Raw genomic sequence first — 19,472 nt, 5'->3', positions numbered from 1 at the left:
GCAGGAGCCAGGCCCCGGCACAGGCCCGGCCAAGGCCCCCATGGAGCCGGGCTGCCCCCCGCCCCCCGCCCTCACCTGGACAGCAAAGGCACGTGCTCCCCGGGGGCGACACGGGGACCCCCAGTCTGTTCACTCCCAGTGTCGGAGGCCCCGCACGTCCACCCTCCCGGCGCCGACTGTGGCTCCCTCATTTCCGAGTGTCACTCTCCGACTGAGAGGGTGGGAGGCATCAGGAAGACGGGAAACACCTGTTCGTTCCTGGCGTGTTCTCGCAAAGGAGGATTTAGAAACTGGGTCATCTCTCGGGATCCTGTTACATGATTGATGGCGAGACTGAACGACAGCTGATGGAAGTGTTTCCACGGCGTGCTGCGGGGATCTCGGGGAGCCCACGACGTTACCTAGTGCCGTCTGGCACCAGTGCTTCCGCCCTTCGTTGGGGGAACGAGTTCCCAATGGGCTCGCCACCCGACGGCAGGGCGCCCAGTCCTGGGTACCTCTGAGGCCGCCCACCCGGCCACCCTGCTCGGGACACGCTGAGCATCGCAGCCATTCCCCGCACGGTGTGCAGCTGGCCCTCCCCCGGCCTCCTGGCACGGCCGCGGCCCCGACGTCCCCTTAGGCGGAGCAGCCCCGCGCGGCCGCTTCGGGTTGCCCAAGGTCCCTAGCCAAGGGACCCCCAGCCCGGGCCCAGGAGTCTCTGCGAGCAGGAGGGACGGACGCAGGCCTGGCTGCGCTCTCCGGCTGTGGCCCGAGCTGGAGCAACCCCCAGTGCTCCATGGGTCGTCCGTGCCCCGAGCCTCACGTGCAGCGGTGTTTGGTGGGGCTTTGCCAGGCGGGGGAGCTTTCTGGAGGATGGGTGCCACCAGAGGGTGGCTTTGCTGGGGGCGCGGTGCTGCCCGCCGCTGACCCCACACGGTGCTCCAGCCCCGAGGCGCCCAGGCTCGGCCGTGTACCCCAGCCTTCTCAGTGTTGAACCCGAGACCTTGGGGTGGTCTGCCCACGAGCCCGGCCAGTGGTCTCCGTTCTGGCCCCAGCTGCAGGCTGGCCTTCAGGGAATGCGTTTTTCCGAATACAGGCCTCACTGAAGCCTCAAAGGGCGCCTGAGGTCCTAAGAGTGTTGGAGGACGGAGAGTCGGGCTGCTGGTCGGGTTGGCAGCTGCGCTTGCCCGTGGGAGCCTCGCCCCGAGCCAGCGCCGTGGTGCAGCCAGCCCACGGCACAAGTGCGTTTCTGAGGCAGTGACAGGCCTCTGCGGGTGGCCGCGGCCCGAGCAGCCTGAGCCCACGGGCGCCTGGTCACCGCTGAGCCACAGCCCCGCAGCTGTGTGCCCTGCGTCACGGGGAGGCCACTGCTGTGGCCACGGCCGCCCTGACTCTCTCTGTACCGCGGCCTGGAGGCTGAGCTCCAGGGAGATGGTGGCAGCCCAGGTGCCCCTGCCCCTGCCCAGAGCTCCCGGGACAGCGGGGCCGGGAATCCTTCCTGAGCCGGCCGCCCTCGTGGAAGCCCCGAGTGTCCTGAGTCCCTGGAGGGGCCTGGAGGCCTCTAGGCAGACGCCCTCCTCCCAGGCAGCTGGGAAGGCCAGAGAGGGAGCCTGGCAGGTGCCTGTTCCGCCAGCCCTAACCCCTGCCCCCCTGCCCCCCTGCCCCCGGGTTCTTGCCATCCCACGGCAGCTGCTGAGGGTCAGGCCTCCAGGGGGACCCACATTCCCAGCCCGGGCCGATGCGCAAGAGGAAGGAGAGGGCGTCACCGGGCGCTACGCAGACTGTGGCGGGAGACCATCCTCCACGGCCCTGCGGCTCCTCCACGGAGACCCACGTCCGGGCTCTGGAGAGCGTCACATTTGCTCAAAGCCACAGGCCGCTCCCCGGGTGCAGCCCCAGCTCCACACCTGCGACCTCCATGCGCTGGGCACACGGGTGCCCAACAGATGCGCTCCCCATGCCGGTCTGTTGCCTTCCCGGGCAGATGGTGCCCGGCGCCCAGGTCGTGGGCCCGTGAACGGCGCCCGCAGGCCTTAGCTCGGGATTGCCGGCATCCCTCGGGGTGCTGCGCCCTTGCTCGGAGCTGTGCAGCTCGTGACGCCTTCGCTGTCCCGTCGTGTCCGTCGCCCTCACCCCTCACCTCTGCCTTGTAGATTATCCCCAAGCAGAACGAGCCAGCCCGGCAGCCCGAGAGCCACCCCGAGGAGACGGAGGAGGAGCTTCGCGAGCACCAGGCCCTCCTGGAGGAGCCCTACCTGGACCGGCTGTCGGGGCAGAAGGAGGCGCACGCCCTGGCCGGGGTGCAGGTGAAGCAGGAGCCCATCGAGAGCGACGACGAGGAGGCGGAGCCCCCACGGGAGGTGGAGCCGGGCCAGCGCCAGCCCACGGAGCAGGAGCTGCTCTTCAGACAGGTGACCGGGCTGCCCGGGGCGGCGGGGGGAGAGGCCAGGAGGCCGGGCCTTGGTCCCACGGGCCCCCAGGGGCAGCGTCCTGGGGCTGGCAGGCATGGCACCGAGCGGCCTCTTCCCTTCCTACCTGGCCGGACCCGGGTGGGCTGTGACGTCTAGTCCTGGCCCTCGCCCGCTGTGGGCATCTGTGTGCCCGTATTCCAGCCGGAGTCCCTGCAGATAACGGTCTCAGGCGTGTGCGCCGTGAGTTGACGTAAATGCAGGCGCTACCGAGTGTCAGTAGGACCGGGCGGCGGCGTGAAGGGTAGGAGGAGGCACGTCGATGTCTTCATTGATCAGGAAGGCAGGCAGGGCCTTGACGGCCCCGGAGGCCGTGGTGACCGATGTCATAAAAGAGCCAGAAGAACCGTGACACGCGGACCCAGTCCCAGACACTGACACGTGTTAACCAAACTCACAGGTGACGCGTGGATAAATCTGATGACTTATCGATTTATAATGAAGAGGAAAACCACCGTGTCCGCGAGAGCCGTGTCCCACGGGCAGCCCGGGAGTCAGAGGCCCCGTGTTGGGGGCCGCAGGGAGGCTGCTTGCTCCTGACGGCACGCGTGGGCGGGGTGCCGCGGGCGGCCGGTGCTTGCCGACTCCTGTTCCTCGCCCGAGCCGCTCCGGCTCTGACGTCTGGGCCTCGTTCCCGCCCGCCGGGCGCCCGCCTCTGCTCCCCCGAGGACCGGAGCGCGGGAGCTCGTGTCGGGGGAAGCGCTGCCGTTGCTGGGTGCGCATGGGGCCCCGGCGGGCCTGGCCGTCCCCGACCGCTGTGGGGCCGCGGCCTCGGCACCGGAGCGCGACCGGGAAGCCTGCGGGGGAGTGGAGCGTGCGCCCCCCAGCGTTCAGGGCTGGGGTCTCATGGGTGATGGAGCGCTCGGCCTTTATTTAGAAAATGATCCTTACCCTGCTCAGACCCAGGACGTTCCTAAGGGACGCTTGTTCTCCGCATCCAGGAATACCAGTGAGCAGAGCGGCCTCGGGGCCCCTGGTGGCTCGTGTGGCAGCTGGCACCAGTCGAGGCCTCCAGCGTTCGGTGACCAGCGTCGGGGGGCAGGGCTCTCGGGGCTCCAGGCGCCTGGAGCCGGGCCCGTGGGGGCGCGGGCACCTGTTGGGTTCTCTCCCTCCCTGCCCCTTCCCGCTGCACCGTGGAGGCGGGGAAGTCGGGCGGGTGCGTAGGGAGGCCCCGTGTCCCTCGGGGGCCGCACGGCCGCTGCGCACCTGCTTCCCTGCAGGGCCCCGCATGTGAGATCCGTCCCTGAAGCCTCGGCCTGGCTCGTGGCCCGGCGCTGGTCTGCATGGGGCAGCGGCTGCGTGGAGGGCGCGCAGGCCTGCGTGGGGCAGCGGCTGTCCCCGCCCGGCGCCCACCTGCCCGGCCGCGCCGGAGCTCCCTTAGTTGCTAAACTGCCTGTTTGGGGTCCTGGCAGTGTCGCGCTCTTACCAAAACCAACTCTTGTCATAGAAACACACATTTTGTGAAAAGGAGTTTTTCGTGAAGTTGAGTCCTTTTTGCCCTGCCGATTTTTGTTGAGGTGGCGGAGGTCCTGGGGACCGTCCACCTGGGTCCCCCTCAGAGAGGCGCGGCCGGCCGACCCCGGGTGGCTGGAACCCGACCAGACGTGTGTTGCTCACTCAGCCAGCGTCTTGCTGCCCTCGGGTGGGGGCGCGGGGGGAGAGGCAGGGACCCAGCCGTGGAGTCCGCGTTCCCACTCCGGGATGTGCTCCCACGCACGTGTCTGGCATGTGGAGCAGCTCCTCCTGGGCGGGGCCGGCCGGGGGCTGCCGAGCCCGGGGCTGCGCACCCACGAGAGCCAACGGTCAGGCACGTGGGTTGCTGGACGCGAGCCGCGGTTTCCTGGCAGCACCCAAACCCCGCGTCTCCTCTCCCCAGCAAGCCCTCCTTCTGGAACAGCAGCGGATCCACCAGCTGAGAAACTACCAGGCGTCCATGGAGGCCGCTGGCATCCCCGTGTCCTTTGGCGGCCACCGGCCTCTGTCGCGGGCGCAGTCCTCCCCGGCGTCTGCCACCTTCCCCATGTCTGTGCAGGAGCCGCCCACCAAACCGAGGTTCACCACAGGTATGCGCAGGGGCTGGGGGGCTGGGGGTCCGGCGCTGAGCACCTGTGGCCCACACCTGGCCTGGGCCTGGCCGGGGAACCAGATGCGTCGGTCACTGAGGCCCCCTTCCCACCTCCTGCTTCTTGATGCCACCGTCTCCCTTGGCCCAGAGCCCACCTTGCCTTTGCCGGAGAATGTTCCCTCCGGAGACAAGCCGGCGGGCTGGGCAGCTGCCTGTCCGTGGGCCGCAGGGACAGTGAGCTCGTCCTTCCTCATCGGCCCTTTGTGTGGGGCCCACACGGCCCGGGGGGCTCGAGGGTCTCAGGCCCCAGGGTGTGAGGCCGGCCCAGCCCCCCGGGCTCTCGCCTTCGGGGTGGGGCTGTCCTCGCTGCCTCACCCCTGCAGGAGCCTCCCCGTTCCCCCTGCAGCAGAGCCCGGGCTGGGCGACCCTCCCTGGGGGCATCCCCATTGCCCCGGGTCCCTGGTGCTGATCCCCCCCCAGGCCCGCTGTAGTTGGGTTCAGGACTCGGTTACGTCCCTTTGAACACCCTGATGTTGGCCTGTTCGTGCATGTGTCACGCAGGTGTCCCGACTGCCCTGGAAGGTTCTAAGGTTCCAGGGTCTCTCTTGGTTCTGACCCCAGAACCTCAGCAGCAGCGCTGCTTCGTGGGTTCCGCTCCCTGACAGGATGGACTTGGATTTGGGGCTAAAGCTCTTAGTTTGGGAAGACAGCACGGCCCTGTGACGCGGGGGCCGCGCAGCTTGGGGAGTGGGGGCAGCGGCTTCCCGGGTCGTTCTCCTTGCCTCGCTCCCCCAGCGGGGACCCCCGGCACCTGCCGTGAGCAGGACGCCTGCCTCGGCCTCCATCTCTTGGCCGCCCTTGGTCTCTGGGGAACGTGGATCTGACACATCGTCCTGGTGGACGGGACGCCGTTGGCCGCTGTCTCCCACCAGGACCCGGTGGTGGGCCCCAGCCAGGCAGCGTCCCGGGTGGGTGGTGGGCGGCTGCCGGGAACCCCTGACAGCCCCCCTGACCGTGGCTGGGCCCCCCGTTGTCCAGGCCTCGTGTACGACACCCTGATGCTGAAGCACCAGTGTACCTGCGGGAACACCAACAGCCACCCCGAGCACGCCGGCAGGATCCAGAGCATCTGGTCTCGGCTGCAGGAGACGGGGCTCCGGGGCAAGTGTGAGGTAAGCGGGGCCCAGGCCGGGGGCGGGGGGCTGCGAGCAGTTCCACCAGGGGCATCTGCCCGGGGGGCTGCTTTCCCTCACCCAGGTCCTCCCTTCGGGGAAGTTCACCTCTTCCTGTCCCTGAGTCCTCCTGCCCCCCTCCATCCTGTCCCCCTATCCTGCCCCACTCCGTCTTGTCCCCCATCCTCCATCCTCCTGTCCTTCTGCCCCCTATCCTGCTCCCCTGTCCTGCCCCCCTCCCATCCAGTCCCCCGTCCTGTCCCCCATCCTCCTGCCGCCATCCTGTCCCCTGTCCTCCTGCCCCCTCCCATCCAGTCCCCCATCCTGTCCCCCATCCTCCTGCCCCCGTCCTGTCCCCCTGGCCCCCCCATTACATGCTGTCTCCACCCTCGCCCACCACTTGCTGAACCCCACAGCTGCTTATTTTCCTTCTGGTCGAGTCCCTGGAGAAGCCCCTCTAGGCCATGCTGCCCGTTGGCACCAGGGCCTCAGTCCCCAGGGCACCTTCTGGAGGCCATGAGGGAAATCTGCCCTGTTGGCTTTTTGTTGAAAGTTCTCTTGCTTGAGTATTTCCAAAAGCTGCTTGGAGGGTGCAGGGGGCCTTGGGGCTTGGAGGGCTCCCCCAGGAGTGGCGTTGCTGCAGGGCGGCGACAGGGACTGTGGGACGCGGAGTCCGGCTGGGCTCGGCCCGCCCCCTGCACCTGCCCGTCCAGTGAGAAGGTTCTGGCCGGCCGGCCATCTCCCTGCTGCCCGGGGGTGCTGGTGCCCCGTTGTTCTCAGACGAGGGCCGAGCCCCTGCCCCCTGCCCCTGCTGCCCCTGCCCCGGGGCCTGGAACTCACTCTCGGCCGCAGCAGAGCCCCGGCCCCAGGGGACAGGAGGCCCCACTGAGCCACGTCCTGAGCTTCCTGCGTCCTTGGGGGCGGGGGCCGCGTTTCCCCGGAGCAGCCCGACTGCCCTTTGCCCGGGTGTGCGGCCACCACAAGGACCCTTGCGCTCCGGGCTCTGTGGACGGGGGGCTGACGGCAGCCCCACCTACCCCACAGGCGAGCCGGGCCACCACGGGGGCGGGGATGGGCGTGGGGTGCCCCACGGTGACCCGGGAAGGCCAGCGCCCCGCAGGTGAGGACCGCTCACTCCCGCCTGTCCCAGCCCCGGGCCCACCTCGCCAGGGCCCGCGCAGGCACGTCCGGAGCGGTGGGGGCCGCAGAGCCCCCCGTGCGTCCACCTGCTCCAGAAGTGGGATGTTTGGGAATTTAGGTCACTCGGTTCAGGGGAGCCCCCTTCACAGGTTGTACAGTGACCCATGATTTCGAAGGGGCGGGGCACGGAAGCTGGTCCTGCCTCCTGTCCCCGGGGCCCTCCTGGAGGACAGGACCCACCCTCTGTGGGGGAGGAGTGCAGGACAAGGCCTGTTTGGGGGCCTGACCTGAGGCTGCACCACTGGGGGGCAGCATTGCCCTGGCGGACACCCCGAGGAGGAGGCCTCCCCGCCCTCCTGCCTCCCCAGGGGACCTCACCCCGTGACAGGCTCTACGTCCCTGAGGCCTCTCCTCAGTCCAGGGGCCTCTCAGGGAGCTTCTTAGGAGGCCGGACACCGACCTTAGGATCGAGACAGTGGAGCAGACACCTGGGGAGTGGGACCCCCGGGCCCTCTGAGCACCTGTGGAGTGGGACCCCTGGGCCCTCTGAACACTTGGGGAGTGGGACCCCCCGACCCCTCTGAACACCTGGGGAGTGAGACCCCCCCACCCCTCTGAACACCTGGGGAGTGAGACTCCCCCGACCCCTCTGAACACCTGGGGAGTGAGACCCCCCCCGACCCCTCTGAACACCTGGGGAGTGAGACACCCCCCACCCCTCTGAACACCTGGGGAGTGAGACACCCCCCACCCCTCTGAACACCTGGGGAGTGAGACCCCCCGACCCCTCTGAACACCTGGGGAGTGAGACCACCCCGACCTCTCTGAACACCTGGGGAGTGAGACCCCCCCGACCTCTCTGAACACCTGGGGAGTGAGACCCCCCCACCCCTCTGAACACCTGGGGAGTGAGACCCCCCCGACCCCTCTGAACACCTGGGGAGTGAGACCCCCCCGACCCCTCTGAACACCTGGGGAGTGAGACCCCCCCGACCCCTCTGAACACCTGGGGAGTGAGACCCCCCCGACCTCTCTGAACACCTGGGGAGTGAGATCCCCCACTCCTCTGAACACCTGGGGAGTGAGACCCCCCGACCCCTCTGAACACCTGGGGAGAGTGGGACCCCGTGACCCCTCTGGGGAGTGAGATCCCCGACCCCTCTGAACACCTGGGGAGAATGAGACACCCAGTCCCTCTGCCCCACTTTGGCCCCGAAGCAGGAAGTGCCACCACTCCCGAGCCAGAGGACCCAGGAGATCCAAGGAGGCGAGGGGTCTGCTGGTCGTGGGGTCAGACCTGAGTTGTCAGGACAGTTGGGAAGAGGCCTGGGTGAAGCATGCAGCTTCCACGTGGTGACGTCAGGGCGCAGAGCCAGGTGTCCTCGAGGTGCAGGGGCGCTGACCTCGGGCGTCCTTGGGAAGCTGTCACTGTGAGCCTTGTGGCCCTGGTGGTGGGGTCGAGAGCAGCCCCCGGGCCACCAGCACCACGGCCTCCAGGGTCCTTAGACGCCCGGCGTGGGGCTGCGGCCCTCAGGGCCACGCTGGCATGAGACGCTGGCTTTCCCCTCGCTCCGTAAAGCACCTTCCCCTTTAGAGGTTAAATAAGCAGAGCCCTGCTAAAGGACGGAGTTCATGTTAGTTCCTGGGGAAATGCGAAAAGAACCTGCAGCTTCCACGGGAGGAGTCTCCAGAGCAAAGGAAACTGGGCGGACGCGGACGCGGAGCTGGAGCAGCTGACTTCAGGCCCAGCGCGGATCCCCGCGAGGGGCTGATGCGGGGGGCCCGGCGGCCTGGGGCTGGGTGTGCGCGGGGGGCGCCCTGCACGGCTCCCACCGGGTGCAGCCCCCACCCAAAGCGCAGACCCCGGCAGCTGGAAGGCAAAGTAGCAATTTGATGCCAAATCATTTGGGTGACGGAAGGTTAAAGCGTTGAAGGCTGGAATTTTCTGTCTAAATCTGTTCTTCAAAGTTATAATTAAAGCGTGAACCCTCCAAAACATTTTTTAAATATTTCTAAACGTGTTGGATGCTGTTTACTTTCTGTTTTGCAGGAACCAGATAATTTTGTGCCCGTGTAGATACGAAATTCATCGGTTTCCTTTGGGGGGCTGGTGTGCTAGGAATGATTTCTGGGGCAGCCGGCCCTCCGGCCCCGGGGGAGACGTGAGCCCCTCTTCCTCTGTCCCCACAGTGCATCCGCGGACGGAAGGCCACGCTGGAGGAGCTGCAGACCGTGCATTCGGAGGCGCACACCCTGCTCTACGGCACAAACCCCCTCAACAGGCAGAAACTGGACAGTAAGAAACTTCTAGGTATTTCAAGGCCTTCTTTACCTTTACCGCCCTGCGCCCGCTGGTCCCGCCCCTTGGCCCCGGCCCTGCGGTGGTGGCAGCGGTGGTGGCGGCAGGGACAGCCCTGTGCGCGGCGCCTGCACCAGGTACCGAGCTGGGGGCTGGGGGGGCGGCTGGCTCCACGTCTGTGTCGGGCACGTGGTGTAGAAAGTGTGACAACCACTGGATTTGCGGAATGTTCTAGAATGGCATCCATACCAGAGGCCAGTGGGTGGGGGTACTCATGCACCTGCCCTGAGCCTGCTGTCGGGGGCGGGGGGGCAGCCTGGGCAGGGTCTGGGCCTCCACGCTGGCGGGCACTCGGGCATCTGCAGCCGAGGGGGGGGCTCCTGGGCGCCGGCCCCACCCTGCTCACGGCCCTCCCAGGGCACTTCTCACCCCAGCCTCCCGGCCACCGGCACCGACGCGGCAGGTGGCTTCTCCGGTGTCACCAGAGGTGGTGTTCGTGCCGTCCTGTGCGGATCGCACTGCAGGGCGCCCCATTCGTCCACGTGTGTGTGCGTGCACTCGCTCCTCCACGCGCTCACACCCTCACCCCTAAGGAGCGCATCTTCTGTGCATCTTCTGTGCGGGAAATCCTGGAGGCACCGGCCGCCGGATGGGGTTGACGTGGCCTTTGTCTGGAGAGCGGGGAGCAGACAGCTGGGAGGAAACCCACGTGTCCCGCCCGGGGTGGCAGCCTTGCTGCTTCCTGAGCCCCCGCCCCCGCCCTGTGGTAGCCAGGCTTTCAGAAGGCGTGAAAACTGGCTGTGGGAGATGGGGGAGGGCCCCGCGGCAGGAGGGCCTGGAGGCCGGAGAGCAGGGGCACGGCAGGTGCCAGGAAGTGTCCTCCAGCGCTGGGGACAGAGACCACCGACTGCGGGGTCGGCCACCACGGAGACCCTGGGCCTGGGGCGGACGGTGTGGAGTGGTCAGAGCAGGGGCTGGGCCCGAGGCCCGAGAGGCCCGCCCTCCCACGCCCGCCAACCCCGGGCCTGCAGAGGGCACAGGGCTCCCTGGCTGGGGTGAACGTTGGGAGCAGAACGGGCGTGGCGCCTGCCCGCCTCCCGCCTCCCCGCGTGCTGACCCTGCCCCGTGCAGACGTGAGACCCCTCCTACGAGGTGACCAGCCCCAAGGAAGCCGACACACGGACACCAGGCAGGGAGCCCACAGTTCATAGCCCACCACGTGCGGGATCTCCCCGTGCCCCTTAGGGCCTCCGTCTGAGACCAGGTGACCGAGGATTACCTGCATCTGGGAAGCGAGCGCTTCACGGGGAGATTGAGTGTGAAACAGGGCAGCTTGGGGGACAGGCTTCTGGGAGAGGTGGGGACACGAAGGAAAACCAGAGACCTCAGTGCCCTTAAAGAGGACATAGCACGTCCGTGTCGTGTGGACCAGAGCAGCAAGGAAGGAAGAGCCCGGAACGCTGGAGACGAAAGTCGCACCAGACAGTCACGGGAGGAAGAGTCAGGGCTCCAGGGAGCGGGCTGGCTGTGGGGGCTCCAGGGGCTCGCGAGAGGGGAGCAGGAGGGCGTCTTGGAGCAATCACGAGCCAGCCCCAGAACCATGGGCGCCGTGGCCGCCCAGACCCTCTGGGGAGCAGCAGGGACAGTCATGGAACGGGGGGGGGGGGGGGGGGGGGATTCCACACTCGGGGGCCAACGCCCCATGACGACAGTGCTGCCTCGTCAGTTCTGGGCACAGACTTGTCCCAGCCCGAGGCCTTGACCCGGCCAGCAAGGGTGACCAGGAGCAGGAGCAGAGGCACCTGCACACATGCCCCTCCAGGCCGCCGGGGTGGACGCTGGGCCCGGGCAGGAGAGCCAGGCCTGCCCCGTCTGTTCCGGCTGCCGTGACCGTCCATGGCTCACAGTCCTGGAAGGCCGGAGGGCTGGGGTCTGGGGCCACGCAGCAGGCGAGGGCTCTTCAGACTACAGGCCCCGCTGTGTCCTCCCCGGAGGCCGAGGGCAGGGAGCCTGGTGGGGTCACCTTTGTAAGGCGCTGACCCGTCACGAGGGCGCCACCCCCATGACCTGACTGCCTCCAAGCCCACCTAGTTACACCGTCACACCAGGTGTCAGGACGTCACGCGTAAGTCTCACCCAGCCCGCCCCATGGGGTGGAGGAGAGGGCCTAGGAGCTGGCCGTGTTCCCCACATAGAAGCATCTGGAACAGCCTGGAGCAGTGTGGCTGAGAACCCACCAGTGGGCCTGGGCCAGGGTCCCCTGGGGCTTCCTCTTACCCCGTCCAGGCCCTGCCGCCTGCACTGGCAGGGGGCTCATTTCTGCCACCCAAGACATCCATCCCCGGATGTGGGGCTGCGACCTAGTGGGCTCAGAAGGACATCCAGAGTCACCCCCCCCGGCCACGTGCGGGTCTGGTCCGTAGCCCGTCCAGGGTGTGACCCGGAGACCCCCTCCAGCCTGCCCGTCATGGGACCCATCACCTCACCGAGGCTCTTCTGTCCTCTGCTTACACGGCAAGATTTGTTCTTGCTCCTGGGTTTTAAAAAGCCCAGCCCTTGTGTTTTAGGGTAAATGTAGGGGGTGGAACCATAGGGAGAAGCGTGGGGACCGCGGGCCCGGGACAGGGGACCGTCCCAGCTCCCCGTGGCGAAGCGGGTGCTGGTGCACTCTGTCCCTCGAGTCACGGGGTGTTTACGGTGTGGACTGCAGAATGCCCCCTGAAAGGCAGCTGTGAGGGCGTCGGGGACACCCAGAGGCCTCACCCCGGGGGTCACGGAGCAGGACGTGTGCAGAGGGCGGGAGATCTGAGCCGCCAGCTCCCAGGACGGGGCCGTGGGAACCCAGCAGCAAATGTCCAGGAACGAGATGGGTGCCAGCTGCGCCCCGAGGGCAGGGCCTCGGCTGGGGCCAGCCAGAGGTTCAGAAAGGAACCTCCGAGGACGCAGACAGCGGGAGGAGCTGAGCAAGGAGGCCGCGTGTAGGCCAGCAGGCGTGATGGGCAGGTCGGCCCGGTCCCCAGGGTCCTGCGGGATCCCCGGGAAACACCGCTCCTCCCAGGGCGGCACCTCGGCGGCCTGAGTGCTGTCCTCCAGCGCGGGAGCGGAGCCCGCGGGCCCCATGATGTCGTCAGGGCTGCCAAGGCCCAGAAGCCGCAACCCCCTGGCCTCGGGGTCACCGGGAGCTGGCCAGACGGCCTCAGTCAGCAGCACCGGCCGTCACAGAGGCTCCGGCGTGGGCTGTGCTCCAGCAGGCTGTGCGGCATCCGTGGCCGCCCCACGGCCATCACCACCAGGCCTTTGGCACCTGCGTGCCCGGAACTGGAGACGATGGACGGGGGGAGGGTGATCTGCGCCCGAGCCGGGGTAGAGGGCTGGAGCGCACCAGCAGGCCGCTGCACTAGGTCCCTGAGCTGGTTTCAGAGTCGGGGGACAGATGACGAGAAGGGAGGGACGAGGCGCATGTGGGGCCTTTGGGCGAGAGAGGGGCGGGCGTCGCCAGCAGGGCCTGGAGCCTTCCCCGCACGGACCCTTCCTCGGCTGCTCCTGGGCCCCGGTCACCGGTGGGGCTGCCCCCGTCGGGTCGGGCCCACATCACCGGTGCCCCCAGGCCCCCTGTGCTCTCCGGCCTCTGCTGAAATGTGCCTCGCTGTCCTCACACCTGCCTCTCCCCCGCCCGGACGCGCCCTGATGCAGCCCTCTGACTATTTCGTGGTCACTTCTGTGTTGCCAGGCGCACGTCGGGAGTGCGTGTAGCGTGCAGCGGTGATAGCCTACGTCGTCCTGTTTCCTTTTTCTTTTGTGCTAAACACTGTTTTAAGACCATTGTCACGGCTACGAGGACACCTACACAGTTACCCTCTCTCCCCTCGAGACCGGTTTTTAGACTTGTGATAATTGTCCGAGCCAGGAGTCCCGACGACAGTCCGGCTGCTCCAGACGTAGTCAAGTTGCGGTGACCTCAGGCGTCGCTCACGTAACCCTGACCGGGCACCTGAGCACTACGGTGTGAGCTCCCGCCCTCTGTGTATGGAATCCCCCAATTTCTAAGGCGTGTGCGGGAAGCCCTGCGTGGTCACCGAGGTAGCAGCGCCCTGCAGACGGGGCCGCGGACGCCGGAGGTGTGTGCCCCAGCCCTCGACGTTCCCCGAGGTCCGGGTGCCTCCCGACGGCAGCAGCTGGAAGGGGAGCCTGGCAGGGCTGGGGAAGGGCCGAGAGAGGAGCGGCGGTCGCGCCGGAGGAACGCCAGGCCTGCCCCACGCCCGCGGGCCTCCCAGGGCCTCTCTCTGCAGCCGCCGTGACGGGAAAACAGGGGGCCCTCCACCAGCCACCACCTCCACCTGGACGGCTGTGGCCTCGCCTAGGGGATGGTGGCCCCAAACCACAGCGGCCAGAGGGGGCCACGGGCGAGCAGAGGCTCGGTCCGGGCGGAGATGAGCTGCACCGAGTGGCCGTGCACCTGAGCAGCAGCTTCTGGAAGGGCCTCCCTGCGCAGAGCGCCGTGCTCACCGCCCACCCGGGACGCTCGTGAGCCATGTCGATCTCGGATGGCTGGATAATGAGCCGAGTCAGAACACGTCGGGGAGTTGTGTTTTCGGCATAGACAGGATTGACTCTCGTTTCAAAAACAGAAATCCGGTGTCTAGAGGCCCCGGGCACACACGTGTGAACAGTCACACACACGGACCCGTGAGTTATCTGGGAGAAAACCCTTCCACGGCCCAGCGCCACGTTCCTGCTTGGAAGCGGCCGTGGTGGGAGAAGAAGCTGTCGTGAGGCCGCTCCAGCCCCAGGGCCGCCCGGGGCCACGGGCATCTTGAAGGCTGGGCTGCCACTGCCCCCGCTGGGATCCGCTCCATGGCCTGGGCCGTTAGGCGGGGGGACACGCGGCAAAGCAGGCCCGCAACGGGCTTGCGTCTCCGCCTCTCCTGCCCCGGCCTGCTCCCTGCCGCCCCCCGCCCCTGGTGGCCCTGCAGAGGGTCACGGTTCAGGCCGAGCAAGCCCTCGGGAGCCACCCTCCCGGGCATCCCGCCTCCTCCTGGCGGGCCCGGCCCCCACCCCTCACAGGTCTGCCTGTTGCCGGCCGTGGGCTAGCAGTGAGCACGGGGAGGGCAGACCGGCCCCCACCTCACCGGGCCCGTCGGGAAGGCGACGAGGCAGCAGGGCCGCGGATCCAGGCAGTGGCCCTGAGCGAGACATGGCACTGGGGGTCTTGGCGGGGGCGCAGGGAGAAGCAGGTCTGGGCTGGGACCCCGCATCCAGGCCTTGCAGGGGCAGCGGGGGAGGGCTTGCCCCGGTGGGCGCCGTGGCCCGAGGTGAGCGTGAGCATCCCGGGAGCAGCAGGAGGGTGCGGGCGGCTGGAGCCTGGGGCGTGAAAGGCCCTGGGTGGCTGGGTGCCCGGTGTGGTCCACACTGGGAGTCAGGGTGAGGTGGGCACAGGCCGGGTCCCTGACCTGACACCTGTTCTCGTCCGTGGTGCCAGTCATGTGATCCCCGAGCATCACGCGGGAGCTGCCATTCTGGGTCAGGCGGGAGGTGTCGGGAGTGGGCCTGCCCTCCGTGGGCACAGCTCGGCCAGGCCTGGAGGGTGGAGTCTGAAGCTGGAACCTGCTGAGAAGGGCAGGGGGGCCCGGGGCCCGGGTGTAAGGGGGGAGGGGCAGCAGACAGAGGCTGTCCTGGGGTCAGCTCCTGGAGGGACGGCACCGCGTGGATCCGAGGCCTTACACCTGGAGGGGCGCCTCTCCCTTGGAACACATGGGTCTTATGCTGGTGGCCAGCCAGCCCTGGGTCACACTGAGGAAGAGGACAGTCGCTGCTTTGTCACCGGGTCCTGAGCCCGTGGGGGCGGGCGCTCGCCTGTGTCGGGCCGGGGAAGGCCTCCGAAGGCCAGCTCCCGCAGGGTCCACCTGGACCGGGGCCATCTATAAATGGGGAGGGGGCTGTGGCTGTTCACGTGCCCACGAGATCCCTCCGCGTCTGAAGGGCGCACCGCAGGTGTTGAATTCGGGGCCTATCGCCGTTTCCCGCGGGGGAGGGCGGCCAGAGCCCCAGAACCTGGGAGCCTGAGGGCCGCAGGGAAGCTCACTGAGAAGCGGGTCGGGCTGTCAACAGCGAGATTAGCTCGGGACACAGCCCTTGTGGTTGTGGTCGTGTGTGATGCCCGTGAGCTCAGGCTGGAAGGAGCCCCCCCGGGTGCCCCCCACACCCCAGAGCACTGGCTGCTCCTGCAGACGTCCGCGTCACTCCACGGGAGCTGTCCCCACGCAGCCCGGGCCACACGGTGACCCGTTGTGGAACCACTTTGCTCCTTGGTGCATGGATATGGTGTGTGTCCCCCGAGTGCCGGGCACCGCTCGCGCCCTGTTCCCAGGCCCCCCTCCTGGGCTCCGTGCAGGCGGGGCGCCCGTGACCTTGCCCCCTGACCTCCGCTGTCCTTCTCCCCGCAGGCTCGCTAACGTCGGTGTTCGTCAGGCTGCCCTGCGGTGGTGTCGGGGTAAGTACTGCTTTAATGTGTAAATAATGTCCTGTTTGTTCTCGGGTCCCAGTGGCCGCAGACATCGCTGCCCTGTTTTCCGCCGAGTGGATAATTGCTGCCAGGTGTTTTCCATAAACGGGGCCTGACGGGCGGGGCTGCCCCATGCAGCACGTGTGGTTCAGAGGCCCAGGGGCCGGGCTGGGGCCGCCTCCTCCAGGAAGGCCGTGGGCGCCCGTGCCCGCCTCGGGGAACCCTCTGTGTGCGGGTCGCTGGCCCCTCCTCACCTGCGGGGAAGAGCCCGCTCGACTCGGTAGAGCAAGTGCCCTCTGCCGGCCCGAAGCCCCGGGTGAGGCCGAGGACGGGGAGCGGGGTGTTCGCGGGCCACGTGCAGCCGCCAGCCCGGGGGTTTGCTGCTCTTCCAGGAGCCACAGCGCCCTTAGGCAGGCGCGCCCGGTAGACACGAGGAGAGGCGGCCCTCCCGGCCCCTGGGGGGATGCTGAGCCGGGAAGGACCCCGCCGTCTGGCCGGTCCCTCGTTGCCGCAGAGGTCAGGTGTCCACAGCCCGAGCGAGCTCCCGGCTCCTGTCGCCTGGGATGGGGGCGGGGTGCGGCGAGAGCAGGCCCCGGGCCCTGAGGGCAAGTCCCTGCGTCATCCCGTCGCCCGGGGACCTGCGGCCTCGGGGTTCCGGCCCCCGGCGCTAGCGAGGCCGGACAGACGCGAGGACCACAAAGCCGCCCGGCCCGGAGCTGCGCGGCGGCAGAGTGTGTGCCTAATTACAGATCGCAGGGTGAAGCTCGAGGTCTGGATTCTGTTATGGAAATGAAACAAAATTGTTTTCTTCCTGAGTCTTTACAAAACTCGCTGCTTTGAAAATTATCCCGTCAGAAAGAGAATAAACGGCATTTACTCATACCACCACCAAGCCCCCTAGAGTTATTTTATTTTGTATTGTAAGTAGGCTGCAATCTCTTAATTCGGGGCAAATTTTTGGCCAGACTTGAAAAGGCTTGGATTCGGCTGCCCTGCAGCCAGCAGTGCTGTGCGAGGCAGGATTTAAAATTTGCAAATGAAAGCTGCAGTTGGCCTGGGGCCTGGAGCCAGGCAGCCCCCCCCCCCCCGCCCCCGCCCCCGCCCCACCCAAGTGTGCATCCAGATCCGAGCCCCTGCAGGCTGGCCAGCACCCACCTTCACGTCCAGGCACGCAGGCCTCCAGAGCGGGGAGCCGTGCAAAATCCCACCAGGTCCAAGTGGGGCCAGAGGGAGCGTGAGCCGTGGGGGGTTCCGGGGTGGTTCTCTCTGGATGCTGTGCCAGGATCACCTCTCTCCCGGGAGGGCGGAGGCGCACGTTGCTCGTGGGGGCTCCATGTCACCCGTGCGGGGGCCACCCCTCGGGGGTCAGGAATGCAAAGGAGACCTCAGGAGCCAGAGTGTGGGTGGGAGCGTGGGCGCTGTGGCGATGACGCAGGCAGGAGGAGGCTGCTGCGCCTCTCCTGAAAGTCCAAGTTAACATTTAGGGTGTGTGTGATGGTGTTTTAAGGTTACGCGCCAGCTCCTGTCTCCTTAACTGCGCTCAGGAGAGGCTTTGAGCCCCCGTAACCTTTGTTCAAAGCGACTTGTGCTTTGCTCACCTCCTGATGATCCCATTTCCCCTCGAGGGGACCTGGTGTGGCTGGATCCCCCTCCACCCCTCGCTGGCCCTCAGTGCCCTTGGTGCTCTAGGGCTGTGCCCCCAGCTGCATGGCTCCCCGGGGCCGCGATGTGCCCACAACTGGCCACCCCTTCCCCAGCACGAGCCTTAAATCCCTGCAGGAAGCATCCTCCACGTCTTCCTCGGCTCGTTCCTGTCGTTCCCGTAAGAAAGCGGAGCAGACCTTCTGCTCTCTGCTGTGGCTGCCACTCCTGCCTTAGTGAATGTCCTACCCCCTGCCCCTCGGCAGGGCCCGGTGCTCCTGGAACCATCCCAGGCTGGTCCGGTCCCCGTGGGGCGCTGGAGGACTCAGGCCCTGAAGCAGCGGGAAGTCGCGTTGGGCTCTCTGAGCAGTGGCAGCCGCAGACCCTGTCCCTCACTCTGGGCAGGACATCACGGGGCGTCTTGTGCCCACGCACAGAGACCTGGCGAAGCGTGCGGAGCGCCGTCCATCCTCCCTCCCGGCCCTGGTTCAGGCACAAGACCCAAATCCGCACCTCCTAGGGAGAACTAATCCGAGCGGTCCTCAGGGGAGCGGCCTCTGGTGCACCTGCCCCGGACATCCTCACCCTTGCGGAAGGCGCAGGAGCTGCCGGGCTCCGTCCGCCACTCTCGCTCGGGGACTGTCCCCTTCGATTTTCGGGAGTGGGCTCTGCGGCCGAAGGAGCTGGCCCAGGACCGTGCGTTTGAACGGCCGCTTCCGCGAAGAGCAGCACAGTATTATTTACAACAGAAGCCGGGCTTTGAAAGTTGAATATTAATGCCGCGGAGAGTCGGCAAAGCGCAGAGCGCTCTCTGGACATTTGGAAGCTATTTAAAGAACACAGAGGTTCGGTCATTGGAAAGAACAGCCCTCACAGGGCAACACTCCTCCGGAAACGGCTTGAACCCCTCATAAATGTATTTTCAATCATCTTGCTTTGAAGATGAAGCTTCAAGAGTTCACTGCAGGAAATCCATCCGCCCCACGTAATGATCGGTGTCTCCGTCAGGTGGGCAGGGGCCTGGGCGCGCCTGGAGGGACCTGGGTGGGCACCTCCGCGTGCCGCTGCCCGGCCTCCGTCCCTGCACTCCCAAAGCATTCAGTGCTCGAGGAGGTTGATATGGGAAGCAGCGGCTCTCACGTACGCTTGGCCGACGCGCTACAGGTGACCGGGCTGCAGATGCCCAGCGCCTCAGAACCTTCGCTAGGCTGCGTGCATCCCCACGGAGGGCGGGCGCGTGAGCGTGATGGTGCCCAGATGCCCTGGCCTGGCACCGGGGGTGCGTGCTCCATCTGCTCCCTCTGATCCCGTCCCAGCTGACATGCAGGGCTGGCTGCCGAAATTTCTTGGTCTTCTCTAATGCCCACATTGGCCAGGGCTGTAGGAAAAAAAAAAAAAAACAAACAAACATCTAACGTGCCTACGTAACCAGATAAACGAGCACACAAGCAGAAGTTACCCGGACGTGTTCGTGCCACACACATTGCCCTGTTTGAGGTGGAACAGAGACCCGGGCAGAGCGGTGCGTGGCCCCGAGGGAGGCTTCCCACTCCCACTCTGCACGAAGGCAAGTCGTCCTGTGGAGAGACTCTGATTCCCACCCTTAGGCCTCATCCTGCGGCCGTTACTGTCGCTCCCCTGGGCTCGCGGTGAAACCTAACCAGCAAGGAGCCTGGTGACGGTGACACGGTCGCCCTGAGCCTGAGCACATCCGAGCAGTGGAGGAAAGCAGTGGCTCCTCGGGAGGGGCTGACGTCACACACGCCTCATCCCTGCTGCATCTACGGTTCTTTCCCTATTTAGAATTTGTTGGCATATCTTAAAAAAAAAAAAAAAAAAAAAAAGCCCGAATGTGAGTTGTGTGTGTCGTATCATTAGTAAAAGAGGCGAGCGGCTCCGGGCTAGGATTTCAGAGGCAGAGCCCACAGGCCTCGCATGCCCCCCGACCCCCGCACGGCCCCCGCAGGTGTGGGGCGCAGGGGTGACGCCCCCGAGACATCGCCTCAGCCTCACGCAGGGCCCCTGTCTCCACAGGTGGACAGCGACACCATATGGAACGAGGTGCACTCGTCGGGGGCGGCGCGCCTGGCCGTGGGCTGCGTGGTGGAGCTGGTCTTCAAGGTGGCCACCGGGGAGCTGAAGGTCGGTGGGGACCCTGCAGAAACGGGGCTCTCCTGGGGGCGCGGGTGGGGCTCAGCGCCCT

The 19,472-nt window shown here is 66.9% G+C and overlaps 1 protein-coding gene across 9 annotated transcripts in view; it reads left to right on the top strand.

Moving 5' to 3' along the window:
• Positions 1-19,472, top strand: part of HDAC4 (histone deacetylase 4) — a 273,236-nt gene that overhangs the window by 223,676 nt on the left and 30,088 nt on the right. For 8 of the 9 annotated variants that reach the window (XM_077869460.1, XM_077869459.1, XM_077869461.1 and 5 more), the window contains 6 exons: positions 2,136-2,393; positions 4,327-4,513; positions 5,554-5,687; positions 9,018-9,138; positions 15,570-15,616; positions 19,304-19,411. In XM_077869460.1, the coding sequence (XP_077725586.1) occupies positions 2,136-2,393; positions 4,327-4,513; positions 5,554-5,687; positions 9,018-9,138; positions 15,570-15,616; positions 19,304-19,411 (855 nt within the window). The remainder of the gene's footprint in view (positions 1-2,135; positions 2,394-4,326; positions 4,514-5,553; positions 5,688-9,017; positions 9,139-15,569; positions 15,617-19,303; positions 19,412-19,472) is intronic. The other variant, XM_077869463.1, reaches the window with a different exon arrangement.

The sequence above is a fragment of the Canis aureus genome, chromosome 24 (assembly GCF_053574225.1).
Source record: "Canis aureus isolate CA01 chromosome 24, VMU_Caureus_v.1.0, whole genome shotgun sequence".
In the NCBI taxonomy this organism is placed as follows: domain Eukaryota; kingdom Metazoa; phylum Chordata; class Mammalia; order Carnivora; family Canidae; genus Canis; species Canis aureus.
This window is presented reverse-complemented; position numbering and strand designations above follow the sequence as displayed.